The sequence below is a fragment of the Cherax quadricarinatus genome, chromosome 20 (assembly GCF_038502225.1).
Source record: "Cherax quadricarinatus isolate ZL_2023a chromosome 20, ASM3850222v1, whole genome shotgun sequence".
NCBI classification, from domain to species: domain Eukaryota; kingdom Metazoa; phylum Arthropoda; class Malacostraca; order Decapoda; family Parastacidae; genus Cherax; species Cherax quadricarinatus.
The window spans coordinates 15,630,759-15,649,056 of NC_091311.1; the positions used below are offsets into that span (position 1 = coordinate 15,630,759).

An 18,298-nucleotide genomic window follows, 5' to 3' on the forward strand; every position below is an offset into this window, starting at 1 on the left:
ACTTGCCCTTGGTAATGAAAATAACCCTCGAAGCTATAATCTAGGTGAAGTAGAGCTTGTTCATACAGAATGTGAAAAAGACTTGGGAGTCATGGTAAGCAGAAATCTAAAGCCAAGACAGCAGTGCCTTAGTGTGCGCAACAAGGCCAACAGATTACTTGGATTTATCTCAAGAAGTATAAGTAACAGAAGTCCAGAAGTTATTTTGCAGCTCTATACATCACTAGTGAGGCCTCATTTAGATTATGCTGCTCAGTTTTGGTCCCCTTACTACAGGATGGACATAGACTCATTAGAGAACATACAGAGAAGAATGACTAAAATGATTTACTGTCTAAGGAACCTCCCGTATGAAGATAGACTTAAAGCCTTAAATCTCCACTCTCTGGAGAGGCGTAGAATGAGGGGAGATATCATTGAAGTGTATAAGTGGATGACGGGCATAAACAAGGGAGACATTGTTAGGTAAGACACATATGCAACAGTTAGACAACTTTATTCCGAAACGTTTCGCCTACACAGTAGGCTTCTTCAGTCGAATACAGAAAGTAGGCAGGAACAGTAGAGATGTGAAGACGATGTAATCAGTCCATCACCCTTGTAGTCGTAGAATTTGAGGTTGTCAGTCCCTCGGCCTGGAGAAGTTCAGTTCCATAGACTATGGAACTGAACTTCTCCAGGCCGAGGCACTGACAACCTCAAATTCTACGACTACAAGGGTGATGGACTGATTACATCGTCTTCACATCTCTACTGTTCCTGCCTACTTTCTGTATTCGACTGAAGAAGCCTACTGTGTAGGCGAAACGTTTCGGAATAAAGTTGTCTAACTGTTGCATATGTGTGATGAATGGTTTGAAAAACCGACAAGTTGAAGATTGAGACACTTATGCAGCATATGGGAATCTTTATTCAGGAAACGTTTCGCCACACAGTGGCTTCATCAGTCCAATACAAAGAGGAAGGCGTAAGGAGAGGAGGAGAATGAGGTAATCAGTCCCTCAACCTGGAGTCGATGTGTTCAGTCCATCAATCTACAAGATTGATGGAAACGTTCAGGAAACGTTTCGCCACACAGTGGCTTCATCAGTCCAATACAAAGAGGAAGGCGTAAGGAGAGGAGGAGAATAAGGTAATCAGTCCCTCAACCTGGAGTCGATGTGTTCAGTCCATCAATCTACAAGATTGATGGACTGAACACATCGACTCCAGGTTGAGGGACTGATTACCTCATTCTCCTCCTCTCCTTACGCCTTCCTCTTTGTATTGGACTGATGAAGCCACTGTGTGGCGAAACGTTTCCTGAATAAAGATTCCCATATGCTGCATAAGTGTCTCAATGTTGCATATGTGTCTTACCTAACAACCTGTCGGTATTTTATACCATTTTAATGTTCAAGGGAGACATTAATAAAGTACTGAGGGTGTCGAACCAGGTAAGAACCAGGAATAATGGATTTAAGTTGGATAAATTTAGATTTAGAAAGGACATAGGTAAGTACTGGTTTTCTAACAGAGTTGTAGATGCGTGGAACAGTCTTCCCAGTGGGGTGATAGAGGCTAGGACCTTGGGTAGGTTTAAGAAGAGACTGGACAAATATATGAGTGGGAGGGGCTGGGTTTGATTGGTGTCAAGGGGTACGGGAGTTATTTCTTGAGTAGCTTTAGGTAGATGTCGTTTTCATAAGGACCTGCCTCGTATGGGCCAGTAGGCCTTTTGCAGTGTTCCTACATTCTTATGTTCTTATGTTCTTATGTTCTTACCATGACTCCCAAGTCTTTTTCACATTCTGTATGATCAAGCTCTACTTCACCTAGATTATAACTTCGAGGATTATTTTCATTACCAAGGGCAAGTACCTTACACTTATCCACATTGAACTTCATCTGTCATTTTTCAGACCAAGACATTAATTTGTCCAAATCGTCCTGGAGTTCATTGATATCCTCCTAAGAGTGAATTATACGGCCTATCTTTGTATCATCAGCAAATTTACTCATGTCACTCGTAATCCCTTCATCAAGGTCATTAATGTAAATTATGAACAAGAGAGGGCCTAAAACTGATCCATGTGGAACGCCACTAGTGACTAATCCCCATTCAGATTTCACTCCATTAACGGTAACTCTCTGCTTTCTAGTGGTAAGCCATGCCTCAATCCATGCTAAAACTTGACCTCCTTTACCATGAGCTGCCACTTTTCTTAAGAGTCTCTTGTGAGGTACTCTACCGAAGGCTTTACTAAAATCCAAATAAACAATATCATAGTCCTTATCACCGTCAACTGCCTCAAATGTTCTATTGAAGAACGTCAGTAAGTTTGTCAGGCAGGAACGACCTCTCGTGAATCCATGCTGAGATTCATTTATCAAGTTATGCTCTTCAAGGTGACTTCTGATAATGTCAGCTATAATTGATTCTAATAACTTGCCCACTATAGATGTCAGGCTTATTGGACGGTAATTTGAAGGAGTGGACTTATCCCCTGATTTGAATATAGGAACCACATTAGCCATCTTCCACAACTCTGGCACAACACCGGTAAGGATAGACGCATTTAATACACTCGTTAACGGCTGACTAAGCTCCATCTTACATTCCTTAAGTACCCTGGAAAACAACTCATCGGGTCCCGGGGACTTATTTTGTTTCAGTTTGTCTATCTGTTTAATAACCATGTCCCTCGTGACAGTAATATTAGTTAACTTAAATTCATCAGGAACTAAATAATTGTTAATTACTGGAATTTCGTTTACATCTTCCTGTGTAAAAACTGACAAAATATAGTCATTAAATAAGGAACACATTTCCAGTTCATTATCCGTCAGCTGTCCATTCCCAGTTTTCAGAGGTCCTACTTTTTCCTTCACCTTCGTCCTATACACTTGAAAGGACCCCTTTGGATTAGTCTTTGATTCATTAGCAACTCTAATTTCATAGTCACGTTTAGCCTTTCTAATCGCCTTTTTTACTTCTCTTTTAAGCTGAACATATTGGTCAGTAAGGTTAACCTCTCCTCTTCTGATGCGCCTATAAATTCCCCTTTTCTCTCCTAATAGATGCTTTAGCCTCCTGTTAACCCATTTGGGATCGTTATTATTAGACCTAATTTCTCTCTGGGGAATGTATATACTCTGGGCACTGTGTACATTATTAAGAAAACAATCATAAAAGCAGATCCCTTCATATTCATAAGTATGATTATCGTCAATAAAATCATTAGCTAGATAACCCCAATCAAGATTAGACAGATGTTCCCTAAGTCCATTATAATCGGCAGAACGAAAATCAGGGATTTTTACTGTATTATCATTATTCTTGCATTCCCAATTAATGCTAAAAGTGATGGATTTGTGATCACTTGCGCCAAGCTCTTCAGTGATCTCCAGATTATTCACGAGTGTTTCCTTATTTGACAAGACTAGGTCTAGCAAATTATTACCCCTGGTAGTTAAGACACATGTGCAACATCTGGATATCTTTATTGTAGACGTTTCGCCAACCAGTGGCTTTATCAATACAGATTCTAGGACATAATAGGAAGACAGTAGAACTATATACAAAAGATGAGGTAATCAGTCCCTCGGCCTTGGAGTTAGTGTTCACAGCATCGTGGTGGAGGAGAATCAGATTCTCCTCCACCACGATGCTGTGAACACTAACTCCAAGGCCGAGGGACTGATTACCTCATCTTTTGTATATAGTTCTACTGTCTTCCTATTATGTCCTAGAATCTGTATTGATAAAGCCACTGGTTGGCGAAATGTCTACAATAAAGATATCCAGATGTTGCACATGTGTCTTAACTTTCATATTGTCGGTATTTTATACCTTTCTTGCACTACCCCTGGTAGGCTCAGTTACACTCTGTTTCAGAAAACAGTTCTGAACTGTTTCCATAAAGTCATTGGACTCTAGATTACCTGTCAAAGAATTCCAGTCAATTTGACTAAAGTTAAAGTCTCCTACTATGACTATGTTACTGTGTCCAGAAGCCCTAACAATTTCGTCCCAAAGAAGTCTCCCTCTATCGTGATCCAAGCCTGGAGGTCGGTATATTACACCTAGAATTAGTTTTTCTTGACCCTCCACGAGCTCTACCCAAACAGACTCTGCTACTGCTCCATCTATTTTTATACCTGTTTTTATGCAACAATTAATATTTTCTCGAACATACAATGCAACTCCTCCCCCCTTCCCATTACATCTATCCACATTGAACAACTTAAATCCCTGAATATTACACTCAGCAGTCATATCCCGACTCTTTAAATCATACCACGTTTCAGTTAATGCAATGATATCAAAGTTCCCAGCACATGCTACCAAACGTAGTTCATTAATTTTATTTCTTGCACTTCGACTGTTAGCATAAAATACCATCATATGTTTTTTGTTCTGCACATTTTTTCTATTGATCTTTGTTTTTACATAATTCCTGAAATTATCATTACCCAGAGTTACTCCATGACAGTTACTATTAAGATTCTTAATATTAGAGCATAAGTCAATATATCCATACTCATTATTTATCATTTCTAAACCTATACCTCTAACTAATCCTAGTTTAAAGTCCTAACAACCCCCTCAACTGAGTTAGCAAGAAAACCCACACCTGCCCTGGATAAGTGAACCCCATCCCTGGCATACATGTCATTTCGGCCATAGAAGTTGTCCCAGTTGTCAATGAATGGTACTGCATTATCCTTACAGTGTTTATCCAGCCAACAATTAATACCAATTGCTCTGGACAACCATTCATTACCAACACCTCTTCTTGGCAAAATGCCACATATAACAGGGCGCCCCCCCCCTTCTTCCTAATTATGTCTATAGCTGTCCTGAACTTTCTAACTAAATCCTCACTTCCATGCTTGCCTACATCATTGCCTCCAGCACTGAGGCAAATAATAGGAATGATCCCATTACCGTTCATGATGTTGTCAAGCCGGCTAACAATGTCCTCCATCCCAGCCCCAGGAAAGCAAACCCTCTGTCTCCTAATCCTGTCCTTCAAGCAGAATGCCCTATCCATGTATCTAACCTGGCTATCCCCAACAACTACAATATTCTTACCTTCCTTGTTGTTCGTCGTGACGATCCCAGTAGTCGACTCACATTCGTCGGGTAGCACCGAGAATGCGTTGGAGGTTTCCACAGGAGTTTCCACAGCAGTCTCTTTCTTCTTCATCGTTTCTGGCTTTCCATTCGTCTTCTTGATCGTCAACTTCGTCGTCCCCTGCTGTCCAGCCACTGACCACGATCCCTTCTTGACCTGAGGACTCGAAACAGGAGGACTACTACGAATTCTCTTGTTTTCCTCGGTCAATCGGCGTATCTCCATCTTCGCTACCCTCAATTCTTCCTTAAGTTGCTGGTAAAGTTGCTCGATGGAGGGCATCTTGGTTCAGTCCACGGGAGCATACAAAACACTTCTTCACAGAGTTAAGTACAGGTCACCACTGACATATATTTATCCAACCTAAATTTGAAACTACCCAAAGTCCTAGCCTCTATAACCCAACTAGGTAGACTGTTCCACTCATCAACTACCCTATTTCCAAACCAATACTTTCCTATGTCCTTTCTAAATCTAAACTTATCTAATTTATCTAAACTTGTCTTATTTACGTATTGTTCTAGTCACGGTATTGTGACTTATTGTTATAAGAACATAAGAAAGAAGAAACACTGCAGCAGGTCTACTGGCCCATGCGAGGCAGAGCCAGGTCACCTCCCGGCTTAATCCAGTGACCCACCTAGTCAGGTCAGATCACATCCACATACAGTAGATAGTCCGCTGTACAGTAGATAGTCCACTGTAGATTAGATAGACCATTGTGCAGTAGAGAGTCCACTGTACAGTAGATAGGCCACTTCACAATAGATAAACCAGTGGAAACATAAACACATACAATTTAATGTGATCCTTTATTGACAACGTTTCGCCCACACAGTGGGCTTTTTCAAGTTACACACAGATCTACCTGGGGTGGAAGGTACAGGAGTATTTATAGTCAGGTTCAGAATGTTGAGGTCAGGTGGAGAATGCTGCATCAGATAATCCAGTGTACAGTAGATAAACCACTGTACACTAGATAGTCCAATGTACCGTAGATAGACCAATGTACAGTACATAGACCACTGTGCAGTATATAGTCCAGTGTACAGTAGATAGTCCAGTGTACAGTAGATAGTCCGCTGTACAGAAGATAGTCCAGTGTACAGTAGATAGATTACTGTACAGTACAGTGTACAGTAGATAGTCTAGTGTACAATAGATAGTTCGCTGTACAGTAGATAGTCCAGTGTACAGTAGATAGTAGAGGTTATAGTAGATAGTCCGGTGTACAGTATATAGGCCAGTGTAGAGCAGATAGTCCAGTGTACAGTAGATAGTCAAGTGTACAGTAGATAGTCAAGTGTACAGTAGATAGTCCAGTGTACAGTAGAACACTAGGCACAACACTGTACAGTAGATAGTCCAGTGTACAGTAGGCTACGGGTGCCCCGTGGCCTGGTGGCAAAAGCTCTGGCTTGATACGGTGAGGATCCGGGTTCGATTCCCGGCGAAGGGGTGGAAACACTGGGCGTATTTCCTTACACCGGTTGTCATTGTTCACCCATCAGTAAAATGGGTTCCTGGATGTTAGTGGACTGGTGTGGGTAGCATCCTGGGACAAAACTGACCTAATTTGCCCGCAATGATCAGCATAACAAGCGGCTTTCTATATAGTAGTATGTCACTGATGTCACCTAGGACTGTTTACCTTGTACTTGAAGTAAATAATTTTTTTATTGTTGTTGTTATTATTATTATTATTATTATTATTATTATTATTATTATTATTATTATTATTATTATTATTATTATTATTATTATTATTATTATAAGGTCTCAGACCAGTCACACATTGGACTGGGAACTTAAGTAAAGTCTCAGATCAGACACACTGTACAAGATACATCAACATCTTAGACAAGGTACCACACAGTACCACAGACAAGGTACTACACGATACTCTAGAGAAGGTACTACACAATCCCTAGACAAGGTACCACACAGTACACTAGACAAGGTACCACACAGTACACTAGACAAGGTACCACACAGTACACTACACAAGGTACCACACAGTACACTAGACAAGGTACCACACAGTACACTAGACAAGGTACCACACAGTACACTAGACAAGGTACCACACAGTACACTAGACAAGGTATCACACAGTACACTAGACAAGGTATCACACAGTACACTAGACAAGGTACCACACAGTACACTAGACAAGGTATCACACAGTACACTAGACAAGGTACCACACAGTACACTAGACAAGGTACCACACAGTACACTAGACAAGGTACCACACAGTACACTAGACAAGGTACCACACAGTACACTAGACAAGGTACCACACAGTACACTAGACAAGGTACCACACAGTACACTAGACACGGTACCACAATACACTGTCACACAGACCCTAGACAAGGTACCACACAGTACCCTAGACAAGGTACCACACAGTACACTTAGACAAGGTACACACAGTACCCTAGACAAGGTATCACACAGTATCCCTAAAGACAAGGTACCACACAGTACCTAGACAAGGTACCACACAGTACCCTAGACAAGGTACAACACAGTACGCTAGACAAGGTATCACACAGTACACTAGACAAGGTACCACACAGTACACTAGACAAGGTACCACACAGTACACTAGACAAGGTACCACACAGTACACTAGACAAGGTATCACACAGTACACTAGACAAGGTACCACACAGTACACTAGACAAGGTACCACACAGTACACTAGACAAGGTATCACACAGTACACTAGAAAAGGTACCACACAGTACCTTAGAAAAGGTGAAATATGTGACCCTAGACAAGGTACCACACAGTACCCTAGACAAGGTACCACACAGTACCTTAGAGAAGGTACCACAGTACCCTAGACAAGGTACCACACACAGTACCCTAAAAAGGGTACCACACAATATCCTAGACAAGGTACCACACAGTACACTAGACAAGGTACCACACAGTACACTAGACAAGGTATCACACAGTACACTAGACAAGGTACCACACAGTACACTAGACAAGGTATCACACAGTACACTAGACAAGGTACCACACAGTACACTAGACAAGGTATCACACAGTACACTAGACAAGGTACCACACAGTACACTAGACAAGGTACCACACAGTACACTAGACAAGGTACCACACAGTACACTAGACAAGGTACCACACAGTACACTAGACAAGGTACCACACAGTACACTAGACAAGGTATCACACAGTACACTAGACAAGGTACCACACAGTACACTAGACAAGGTACCACACAGTACACTAGACAAGGTACCACACAGTACACTAGACAAGGTATCACACAGTACACTAGACAAGGTATCACACAGTACACTAGACAAGGTACCACACAGTACACTAGACAAGGTACCACACAGTACACTAGACAAGGTACCACACAGTACACTAGACAAGGTATCACACAGTACACTAGACAAGGTACCACACAGTACACTAGACAAGGTACCACACAGTACACTAGACAAGGTACCACACAGTACACTAGACAAGGTATCACACAGTACACTAGACAAGGTACCACACAGTACACTAGACAAGGTACCACACAGTACACTAGACAAGGTATCACACAGTACACTAGACAAGGTACCACACAGTACCTTAGAAAAGGTGAAATATGTGACCCTAGACAAGGTACCACACAGTACCCTAGACAAGGTACCACACAGTACCTTAGAGAAGGTACCACAGTACCCTAGACAAGGTACCACACAGTACCCTAAAAAGGGTACCACACAATATCCTAGACAAGGTACCACACAGTACACTAGACAAGGTACCACACAGTACACTAGACAAGGTACCACACAGTACACTAGACAAGGTATCACACAGTACACTAGACAAGGTACCACACAGTACACTAGACAAGGTACCACACAGTACACTAGACAAGGTACCACACAGTACACTAGACAAGGTATCACACAGTACACTAGACAAGGTACCACACAGTACACTAGACAAGGTACCACACAGTACACTAGACAAGGTATCACACAGTACACTAGACAAGGTACCACACAGTACCTTAGAAAAGGTGAAATATGTGACCCTAGACAAGGTACCACACAGTACCCTAGACAAGGTACCACACAGTACCTTAGAGAAGGTACCACAGTACCCTAGACAAGGTACCACACAGTACCCTAAAAAGGGTACCACACAATATCCTAGACAAGGTACTACACAGTACCCTAGACAAGGTACTACGCAGTGCGCTAGACAAGGTACCACACAGTACACTAGACAAGGCACCACAGTACCCTAGACATGGTGCCACACAGCACCCTAGAGAAGGTACCACAGTAACCTAGACAAGGTACCACAGTAACCTAGACAAGGTACCACAGTAACCTAGACAAGGTACCACAGTAACCTAGACAAGGTAAGACAGTGTGTGGGGGAGGGGCGGCATAATGCCATGATTAGCACTGTAGAGAGAGAGCATCAACCTCCTGACTCACCATCACCTAACACTAATGAATCAGACATAAGTGTAACACCTGCCTCCTGACTCACAATCAACTAACACTCATGAATCAGACACAGGTGTAACACCTGTCTCCTGATTCACCATCAACTAACACTAATGAATCAGACACAGGTGTAACACCTGCCTCCTGACTCACCATCAACTAACACTAATGAATCAGACACAGGTGTAACACCTGCCTCCTGACTCACCATCAACTAACACTAATGAATCAGACACAGGTGTAACACCTGCCTCCTGATTCACCATCAACTAACACTAATGAATCAGATACAGGTGTAACACCTGCCTCCTGACTCACCATCAACTAACACTAATGAATCAGACATAAGTGTAACACCTGCCTCCTGATTCACCTTCAACTAACACTAATGAATCAGACACAGGTGTAACACCTGCCTCCTGACTCACCATCAACTAACACTCATGAATCAGACACAGGTGTAACACCTGTCTCCTGATTCACCATCAACTAACACTAATGAATCAGACACAGGTGTAACACCTGCCTCCTGACTCACCATCAACTAACACTCATGAATCAGACACAGGTGTAACACCTGTCTCCTGATTCACCATCAACTAACACTAATGAATCAGATACAGGTGTAACACCTGCCTCCTGACTCACCATCAACTAACACTCATGAATCAGACACAGGTGTAACACCTGTCTCCTGATTCACCATCAACTAACACTAATGAATCAGATACAGGTGTAACACCTGCCTCCTGACTCACCATCAACTAACACTAATGAATCAGACATAAGTGTAACACCTGCCTCCTGATTCACCTTCAACTAACACTAATGAATCAGACACAGGTGTAACACCTGCCTCCTGACTCACCATCAACTAACACTAATGAATCAGACACATGTGTAACACCTGCCTCCTGACTCACCATCAACTAACACTGATGAATCAGACACAGGTGTCTTAAGGAAACATGCCGAGATGTTTCCACCCGTACCTGGGATCGAATCACGGATGCTCAGGGTGTGAGCCGAGTGCGCTACCAACCGAGCTGTGGGACATCTTAAGAGCAGAGTTTCTCAAGTGTCAGTCAGTGGTCCAACACTTGTTGTTCTCGTCAATTATTCTGAAGTTGAACTTACTGTTACAGGAGCAAGATTCTCAGACGTTATCACAGTGAGGCAGCGATGACCTCAGCCTGGTGTAAGTGTATCAGCACTGATACACTCAGTCTGGTGTAAGTGTATCAGCACTGATACACTCAGCCTGGTGTAAGTGTATCAGCACTGATACACTCAGTCTGCTGTAAGTGTATCAGCACTGATACACTCAGCCTGGTGTAAGTGTATCAGCACTGATACACTCAGCCTGGTGTAAGTGTATCAGCACTGATACACTTAGCCTGGTGTAAGTGTATCAGCACTGATACACTTAGCCTGGTGTAAGTGTATCAGCACTGATACACTCAGCCTGGTGTAAGTGTATCAGCACTGATACACTTAGCCTGGTTGTATGTGTATCAGCACTGATACACTTAGCCTGGTGTAAGTGTATCAGCACTGATACACTCAGCCTGGTGTAAGTGTATCAGCACTGATACACTTAGCCTGGTGTAAGTGTATCAGCACTGATACACTTAGCCTGGTGTAAGTGTATCAGCACTGATACACTTAGCCTGGTGTAAGTGTATCAGCACTGATACACTTAGCCTGGTGTAAGTGTATCAGCACTGATACACTCAGCCTGGTGTAAGTGTATCAGCACTGATACACTTAGCCTGGTGTAAGTGTATCAGCACTGATACACTTAGCCTGGCGTAAGTGTATCAGCACTGATACACTTAGCCTGGTGTAAGTGTATCAGCACTGATACACTTAGCCTGGTGTAAGTGTATCAGCACTGATACACTTAGCCTGGTGTAAGTGTATCAGCACTGATACACTTAGCCTGTTGTAAGTGTATCAGCACTGATACACTTAGCCTGGTGTAAGTGTATCAGCACTGATACACTTAGCCTGGTGTAAGTGTATCAGCACTGATACACTCAGCCTGGTGTAAGTGTACCAGCACTGATACACTCAGTCTGGTGTAAGTGTATCAGCACTGATACACTCAGTCTGGTGTAAGTGTATCAGCACTGATACACTCAGCCTGGTGTAAGTGTATCAGCACTGATACACTCAGCCTGGTGTAAGTGTATCAGCACTGATACACTCAGCCTGGTGTAAGTGTACCAGCACTGATACACTCAGCCTGGTGTAAGTGTATCAGCACTGATACACTTAGCCTGGTGTAAGTGTATCAGCACTGATACACTTAGCCTGGTGTAAGTGTATCAGCACTGATACACTTAGCCTGGTGTAAGTGTATCAGCACTGATACACTCAGCCTGGTGTAAGTGTACCAGCACTGATACACTCAGTCTGGTGTAAGTGTATCAGCACTGATACACTCAGTCTGGTGTAAGTGTATCAGCACTGATACACTCAGCCTGGTGTAAGTGTATCAGCACTGATACACTCAGCCTGGTGTAAGTGTATCAGCACTGATACACTCAGCCTGGTGTAAGTGTACCAGCACTGATACACTCAGCCTGGTGTAAGTGTATCAGCACTGATACACTTAGCCTGGTGTAAGTGTATCAGCACTGATACACTTAGCCTGGTGTAAGTGTATCAGCACTGATACACTTAGCCTGGTGTAAGTGTATCAGCACTGATACACTTAGCCTGGTGTAAGTGTATCAGCACTGATACACTTAGCCTGGTGTAAGTGTATCAGCACTGATACACTTAGCCTGGTGTAAGTGTATCAGCACTGATACACTTAGCCTGGTGTAAGTGTATCAGCACTGATACACTTAGCCTGGTGTAAGTGTATCAGCACTGATACACTTAGCCTGGTGTAAGTGTATCAGCACTGATACACTTAGCCTGGTGTAAGTGTATCAGCACTGATACACTTAGCCTGGTGTAAGTGTATCAGCACTATGAGTGACTGACATACCTTGTTGTAGTCGCAGTACTATAAGTAGTGATGCTAGTAATAGTACTATGAACTCTGTAGTGATAGTAATATAACTCTTAGCTCTTTAGTAATAGTACTGCTAGAGTTATCAGTAACACTAGAAGTCAAACTTTGTCTTCAACTTGGCTGTTACAGAAGCAGTAATGTGTGGGCAGAGTGAGTGTGAGTGGAGTTGAAGCAGACAGCTTGCTGCTCTGCTGTCTCTACACAGATCTATAGCTATCAGTTGTGGACTACCTAGCAGTTAGCCTCAGTATGGACTGATGGATGCTCTCTCTCTGTCTGTCTCTCTCCCTGGTTTCTGGCCCCAGCTTTAAGCTTGTCTTTTATCAAGAGGGGACGCACCCTTCTCCCAGCCACGTTCCTCCCCTCGCTGCCGCATGCAACATACTACCTCAAAGTGAGATTGCTTTCAATAATTCCTTAAAAATATAAATGTCTTCTTATCTCTCTCTCTCTCTCTCTCTCTCTCTCTCTCTCTCTCTCTCTCTCTCTCTCTCTCTCTCTCTCTCTCTCTCTCTCTCTCTCTCTCTCTCTCTCTCTCTCTCTCTCTCTCTCTCTCTCTCTCTCTCTCTCTCTCTCTCTCTCTCTCTCTCTCTCTCTCTCTCTCTATCTCTCTCTCTCTCTCTCTCTCTCTCTCTTTCTCTCTCTCTCTTTTCTGAAGAAGTTTTATTGTTGCTCTCATCTAAAATCTGGAAGTAGGTTGCAGTGAGGTGCTGGGAGGTGTAAACGAGGAGACGTGAGAGGAGCACTTCTTAAAATGACAGTGAGATGAGAGGAGTGGCAAATTGTAACTCCAAGTATTACAGACACTGGCAAGTTACAACTGCAAGTATCACAGACAATGAGAAGTTGTAACTATATCAGACACCAGGAAGTTATAACTGTAAGTATTACCATGCACTCTGCCCCAGACGCAGACTTGTGGAACTTCGTGTTCATCAAGAACTGCAAAAAGTCCCTTTCACGTGGTTTCAGCTGTATAGTCCTTGTGGCTTAGCGCTTCTTTTTGATTATAATAATAATCACGTGGTTTCAGCATTCTATTGAGAGGAAGTATGGACACGGGGGTCGTCCCACAGTCACTAAAAACAACAGACATAGCCCCACTCCACAAAGGTGGCAGTAAAGCAATTGCAAAGAATTTCAGACCGATAGCACTAACATCCCATATCATAAAAATCTTTGCAAAGGTTCTAATAAGCAAGTTTGCCACCCACCTAGATACCCATCAGTTACACAACCCAGGGCAATGTGGGTTTAGAACAGGCCTCTTCTGTCTGTCCCAGTTATTGGACCACTATGACACGGTCTTAGATGCGCTGGAGGACAAACAAAATGCAGATGTAGTATACACAGATTAAGCGAAAGCTCTCGAGAAGTGTGACTGTGGTGTAACAGCGCACAAAATGCGTGATAAAGGAATAATAAGAAAAGTTGGTAGATGCATCTGTAACTTCCTAACAAAAAGAATAAAAAGAATAATAGTAAACAAAGTAAAGTCTGAGGCGTCTATAGTAAAAAGTTCGGTTCCACAAGGCACAATACTCGCCTCCGTCCTGTTCTTTATCCTCATATCTGACATAGACAGAGACGAAAGCCACTGTACCGTGTGTTCCTTTGTGGATGACACCCGATTCTGCATGACGGTGTCATCCATCAAAGACACTGCAAGACTCCATGCGGACATCAACCAAATATTTAAATGGGCAGTGGAAAACAATGCGAAGTTCAATGAAGAGAAATTTTAATTACTCCGATATAAAAAGCTCTAGGAAATTAAAACTGTATCGGATATAAAACAAATTCCAATCACAAAATACAGCGAAAAACTAATGTGAAGAACCTGGGAGTGATAATGTCAGAGGATCTCACTTTCAAAGATAACAACAATCTATCTAGCACGTCTGCTAGGAAAATGATAGGACGGAACTAGGGACGCCAAGCCCATGATGATTCTCTTCAAATCGCTTGTTCTCTCTAGGCTGAAATATTGCTGTGCACTAACGGCCCCCTTCAAGGTAGTTGAAATTACAGATCTGGAGAATGTACAAAGAACTTTCACGGCACACATAAGTACGATAAAGCACCTAAATTAACGGGAACGGTTGAAATCCCTTGATTTGTATTCCCTGAAGCAAAGGCGAGAAAGATACATGACAATATACACTTGGAAAATCCTAGAGGGACTAGTCCTAAATTTGCACACGAAAATCACTCTCTACGATAGCAAAAGACTGGGCAGTAGATGCAACATCCCCCACTGAAAAACAGGGGCACCACGAGTACACTAAGAGACAACACAATAAGTGTCAGGGGACCAAGACTGTTCAACTGCCTCCCAGCATACATAAGGGGACTACAAATATACCCCTGGCTATCTTCAAGAAGGCGCTGGACAGGCACCTCCAGTCAGTACCTGATCAGCCGGGCTGTGGTTCGTACGCCAGTTTGTGTGCGGCCAGCAGCAATAGCCTGGTTCGCTGAGAAGCCTGGTCACAGACTGGGCCGCGGAGGCGTTGACCCCAGAAACCCTCTCCAGGTATCACAGACACTGGGAAGTTATAACTGCAAGTATCACAGACACTGGGAAGTTATAACTGCAAGTATCACGGCCACTGGGAAGTTATGACTCAAGAAATCGTAATGACACGATTGCAAACACGATTTTTCTGGGAAGTTATAACTGCAAGTGTCACGGACACTGGGAAGTTATAACTGCAAGTATCACAGACACTGGGAAGTTATAACTGCAAGTGTCACGGACACTGGGAAGTTGTAACTGCAAATGTCACGGACACCAGGAAGTTATAACTGCAACTGTCGCAAACACCAGGAAGTTAGAAGCTGGAAGTGCCACGTGAGTCTAGAGGTGACACATATGAAAGTGTCACAAAACCCAGAGGGTCGAAGGCCTGAATGTATCACGGAAGCCAGAAAGTGATAGGATTTAATATATCACAAAAACCAGGAAATGTCTAGATGTGTCAGAGACTCCAGGAGGTAAGAGGGCTGGAAGTGTCAGAGACTGCATGAGGTCAGAGGCCTGGAAATGTCAGAGACTCCAGGTGGTAAGAGGTCTGGATGTGTCAGAGACTCCAGGAGGTAAGAGGTCTGGAAGTGCCAGAGACTCCAGGAGGTGAGAGGTCTGGAAGTGTCATACAATCCAGAAGGTGAGAGGTCTAGAAGTGTCATAGAATCTAGGAGATGAGACGTCTGGAAGTGTCATAGACTCCAGGAGGTGAGAGGTCTGGATGTGTCATACAATCCAGAAGGTGAGAGGTCTAGAAGTGTCATAGAATCTAGGAGATGAGACGTCTGGAAGTGTCATAGACTCCAGGAGGTGAGAGGTCTGGAGGTGTCAGCAACTCCATGAGGTGAGAGGTCTGGAAGTGTCATAAATTCTGCGAGGTGAAAGGTCTGGAAGTGTCATACAATCCAGGAGGTGAGAGGACTAGAAGTGTCATGACTCCAGATGGTAAGAGGTCTGGAAGTGTCAGAGACTCCAGAAGGTAAGAGGTCTGGAAGTGTCATAGACTCCAGGAGGTGATAGGTCTGGAAGTGTCAGAGAGTACAGATAAAAAGACTGTATGTAAAGTAAAAGGACACAAGTGCAACTAATGTGACATTTTATTGTGGCAACGTTTCGCTCTCCAGGAGCTTTATCAAGCTTTATAAAGCTCCTGGAGAGGTAAACGTTGCCACAATAAAATGTCACATTAGTTGCACTTGTGTCCTTTTACTTTACATATTGTCGGTAATTCTACCAACTTTATTACAAAAAGACTGTATGCATTAAAGGTCAGGTGATAAATGGTCTTTGATCTTAAGCATTGTAAACATCCCCACCCGTGGTATGGTTTGTCTGCAATCGTGTCATTACGATTTCGTGAGTCAAAACACAATGTGACTTAGAGGGCAGGACGATTCCACCCACCCACCCACTCAATGCATGACACCCATGAGCACTTTAGACTGCACAAGTGTCCACTTTCCATGATCAGATAATCAGGTTGCGGTGCTGGCTTCATGAGAGTAAGATTTGGATTTGTCTGCCCTTTTATAGTGTTTTGGTTTGCTGTAATGAAGAATGAGTTGAGGTTAGTAAAGGAGGAGACGTACCTGCCATCCTTGCACCAGCAGGGAACGATCCACTGTCCTCAGCCACATGACGGCGTCGCCAGCCTGGAAGTCCCTCAAGCGGGAGCAGGTGCGATGCAGGTAGAGACCCAGGCACTTGAGCAGTTCTGAGGTAGAGGCCTGGATCACCGTCTTCTTGGTGGGACTCACACCAGTAGGAGTAGTAGCAGTAGAGGCGCAGCCACCGCTGCTGGCGCTGCTGGTGGTGGAGAGTGTGGGCGCCAACACAGGCCCCAGCTGGGGCTGCTGCTGATGCTGTTGCTGCTGTTGGGGCTTGTGGTGCTGTTGCTGCTGCTGCTGGTGTGTCAGAGGTCGGGAGGGAACCAAGGCGTTGCGGAGGTCATGGGTGTGTGTGGAGGGCGCTGAGGTGAGGGTAGCTTTCGGTGGTAGCTTCTCTGTGGGCGTGTGAGCATTGTTGTTGTTGACTCGGACCAGATCCAGCTGGCCCATGGAGCTGGGCCGGATGTTGTAGCATGACAACGCCTTCTGGATGTTCTTGTTGTTGTCAATGAATGGGTGGATGTTGTCTAGGGGCTGACGCAAGGTCAGATTTTTGTTTTTGTTGTCAAGCTTCTTCTTGTTGGTGTTGGAGAAGCGCTTCCAACTGAGAGCATTGATAAATAAAGAGTGTTTCTTAAAGTTTCTCTCCAGGGCATTCTTCTCGCTGAGAATGTTGGCATTCTCATTGTTGATAACTTTCTCCTTATTTCTAACGTTGTTGAGCGTCTCATAGTTGTGGTTGTTCAAAGTGTAGTCGCCGTAGTAGGGTTTCTGCTCCCTCGGGCTAAAACTGAGCACCGTTCCCATGGTGAACACTTTAGACAGGGACGAGATGATACCTGGAGTCTCCACCTTGGCGATTTTTCCCCACCGTCACCACAAACAGAGGTAGCAGCTCACTGCCAGCCACCCTCCATGTCTGCCCTACACTAGATCAAGATGGCTGCCACAGTCAACACTGGGATTGCCTGCCTAGTGCTGCCTCTTCCACTCCCCCGCGCTATGTCCCATGGCAGTTTCTAAAGGCCTCTGGTATGTGTTGGTGGTTGTTAAGAAAATAGCAGGGTGGAGGTAGTCCTGTGTAGCGCTGTGTTTACACTAGCACAAGTCAAGGTGTCCCGCAGCACATTCCACCACTACAGGCTCTCACGGGCTCTTCCAGGCGACCACAACTTCCATATGAAGCCTTCAAGACTGGGAATCGTCCGCCCAATCATATTGCAGCACTCGTTGTTCCGACACATCATGGAGTGCTGCTATTGGCTGCTGGGTGTAAACGTCACAGGGGTGGGGGAAGGGAGCCTACGGGGGACCTGTGGGGTTGCCATAGCTACTGATGACGTCACGTGAACTGGAATCGATTCTTGTGTGATTGCTGAGAGTCGCCATAGTGGAAGATTGTCTCTTATGACCCTGACTAAGTGTCTGTGATCCTCATGTGGCAGTGAACACTCAGTCACCTCACTAAGAAGCCAAGACACATAACCAGACACATAAGACCAACAGCTGCCGGCAAT

At 43.9% G+C, this 18,298-nt stretch overlaps 1 protein-coding gene across 1 annotated transcript; it reads right to left on the reverse strand.

Moving 5' to 3' along the window:
• Positions 1 to 16,332: 16,332 nt before the first annotated feature.
• Positions 16,333 to 18,060, reverse strand: Cdk5alpha (Cdk5 activator-like protein). The gene has a single exon (XM_053797956.2). It carries the CDS (start codon positions 17,586 to 17,588, stop codon positions 16,743 to 16,745), a length of 846 nt encoding a protein of 281 aa, XP_053653931.1. The 5' UTR covers positions 17,589 to 18,060; the 3' UTR covers positions 16,333 to 16,742.
• Between the last annotated feature and the right edge of the window lie 238 nt (positions 18,061 to 18,298).